A 2,817-nucleotide genomic window follows, 5' to 3' on the forward strand; every position below is an offset into this window, starting at 1 on the left:
TGTTATTGTTGAGTTGAGAAATAAATAAACAATTTTATTAAAATGTGTAATAGTTTCATAGCAATATTTTCTTTAAAAATTGATAGACATGAATTTTTGTATAATAATATAAATAATTTTATAAAAATATGTAGTGTGGGTATGAGACGGAGTGAATAGTGAGATAACCGTGTCGCATATATACCGCTTAATTTAATGAATAATTACCTGTCTCCATTGCTTATTAAAATAAAAATTAAAAAAAAAATGGACCACATTACCAACCCTATTTATTTGTGAGTGCTGATACTAGTTTATCTATGTTCTTTTATTTTGTTGTCGCACACTTTAAATTGGTAGTTATAAGAACATTAATGGATCATGTTTCCCTATATTTTATAGGCGCAATTCTAGCCACTATATTATTGAAACAGAAATTAATAAATACTCTAAATAACGGAGAAAATATAGAAAATCTATATGGGAATTATTATTTAATGGGTCTTATACAAAGCAAGAGCAGCCCAAACTAAAAATAGCTTTTTGTTAATATAAAGAGGATTGGTGTATTCAATTAGGTTTACGTGAATTGTGATTTATCAGTTAGGTTTACGTAAATTGTGATTTCTTCTTCTTTCTGTCTTGCTTGCTGAATGTCCATGGAATTAGATACCCTCTTGCCCAGCGTTACACAACATCCTCCCCCGGAAAGCTATGTAGAAATAGACAAGCGGCAGAAATTGGAACCGGAAGCAGAAGAGGAATCGGAATCACAATCCAATTCTGAACAGGAATCCGATTCTGAATCAGAATCGGAATGGGAACCGGAACCATGGAGTTTGAAACCCATTGAAGATTTAGTGGAGAGTGACTTCTATATGTATAACGATGATTCAAATCCTTACCTTTTTTCTTGTTCGCGGTTTGAGTATAAGAATAAGGCACAGATTAAAAAAGAAGAGGAAGTAGAAAAGGCCGTGGCTGAATATGAGGAGCGCTCTCGTAACCTAACTGTGCGTTTCTCATAATCTATTCTACTTTTAATTTTATTTACTTTCAATTTTGTGTTTGACTAACTTAACATCTATATTATGCATTGCACAGCCCTTTGATGCTATCCCTGTGCCACCGTTAGCCAATATATTTGGTAATAACTGGCCCAAACCCATTACCATTACTGATGATGTTCGCCCAGTTCTCATTCACCTCTCCAAGCTTGCTTTGGAAATATACAATCAGGTTCCAAACGTCTCTCAATCACTGCCAATATATTATTCATTTATCAACTTAAATATTCTAGTTCTAATATTTTATTCTTTATTTAGGGTACTGCAAATGCAAACTATGTGTTTAATGAAATTGTCAAAGCAACCTCTCCGTTTATTCCTTCCGGCACTCATTACATTACCTTTGAAGCAAAAGATGCTGCTCATGTTGATCCTTTCAACAGCCCTATCACAACTTTTCAGGCCCATGTATGGAACAGGAGGCCTGCAGAGGGACCGCCTGTAGTCAAGTCATGTTCCATTAGGCCTAATTAATACATGCTTCATTGTAATATTATGCATTATTTCATATTTAACATAATCTAGCAAAATCAATATTATCTAGACACAAAAAATGGTGACAGTTTATAGTTTATTTGAACTTGTACATGATTATTACATTTAAAATATATCAACCAAATTTCTTTTTAAGCAAATCACAATGATTACAATTTAAAAATAATAACAAATATGAGAAACATGGTGGCCATGACGGAGAAGGGAAGCTTTAAGTAACTCGTGTGTCTAAACCATTGGTCGGAAGTAAGTGTGTCTACACAGTTAGTCAGGAAGATTAGGTTTTGCCATGATATTTGGGTTGGTTTAATATTGTGTGTGTTTCTTTTAAGTGATTATTTCTTGTCTCAGAGCAAAAATCTCATAGCGGGTTCGATGGGAAATTTGGAGGGCGTGTCTGGGATCTCTCCAGGTGTGGGAAGAGGTGCTCCTAGAGTCCCTTCGCGGTATTATCTTAGGTTTAGTGCGGGTTGATTAGAATTTTTATTGGATTTAGAGTTTGGATCCATTAGGTGGGTTTCCGAGTCTGTAGTTAAATTTTCTAGGGAATAGAAGAACTAGGTGCCCTTTAAAGTCGTTGTCTTTTCCTCACAGCGACTTTAAACAGGTTTCCGACTAGAATCAATCTTCAGAGGAGTCATACTACTACAAATAACATATTTCACAATGGTTGTTAAAGAGATATAATCATGATTAGTGGTCTGTGGTAAAGTAGCGTGTGGTTGTAAGTGAGCTACTTACAACCACGGCCTATTGGTTGTGGTAATAAGCTTGCAAGCGCGCTACATATCACCACGATTTTAATAAACAACTGCAGTGAAACGATTTAACGTCCAGGACTTGTAATCTAGCAGCACCATTTTGTATATTTTTTTAATTTCGATAGCGCGATAAATATAGAACCACTTAAGAGAGAACCGACTGTGGTGAAATGATTTATTTATTTTTATTTTACAAAATCTCAACTTTTAACCTGTATTTATTTGAATTGTAAATAAAGGATAAACTAAACCACTTATGAATCACACCTATAATTGACAACTAAAATGACTAAAAAATTATATTACATCAAAATCAAATATAGCATTAAGAAAGAAAAGTTGTATATTACTTCCAAACCCAAATGATATAAAACAACATATAATTTACATATCACTGCATCAAGTAGTATCTACAATGTGGGGAACTTGTCTTGTCCCTTGGTGTTTTGACTTTAAACACCTATAATTTCAAATAATAATACTTGTTAGTAAATAGTCTTAGAAATTACAACATA

The 2,817-nt window shown here is 33.6% G+C and overlaps 1 protein-coding gene across 1 annotated transcript; it reads left to right on the forward strand.

Moving 5' to 3' along the window:
* The first annotated feature begins 548 nt into the window (after positions 1-548).
* LOC131655897 (uncharacterized) lies at positions 549-1,656 on the forward strand. Its single transcript, XM_058925694.1, has 3 exons — positions 549-992; positions 1,084-1,218; positions 1,305-1,656. The coding sequence occupies exons 1-3, from the start codon at positions 633-635 to the stop codon at positions 1,518-1,520; spliced, it is 711 nt and encodes a 236-aa protein (XP_058781677.1). The 5' UTR covers positions 549-632; the 3' UTR covers positions 1,521-1,656.
* Positions 1,657-2,817: the final 1,161 nt, after the last annotated feature.

This window comes from Vicia villosa, linkage group LG3 (assembly GCF_029867415.1).
Source record: "Vicia villosa cultivar HV-30 ecotype Madison, WI linkage group LG3, Vvil1.0, whole genome shotgun sequence".
In the NCBI taxonomy this organism is placed as follows: domain Eukaryota; kingdom Viridiplantae; phylum Streptophyta; class Magnoliopsida; order Fabales; family Fabaceae; genus Vicia; species Vicia villosa.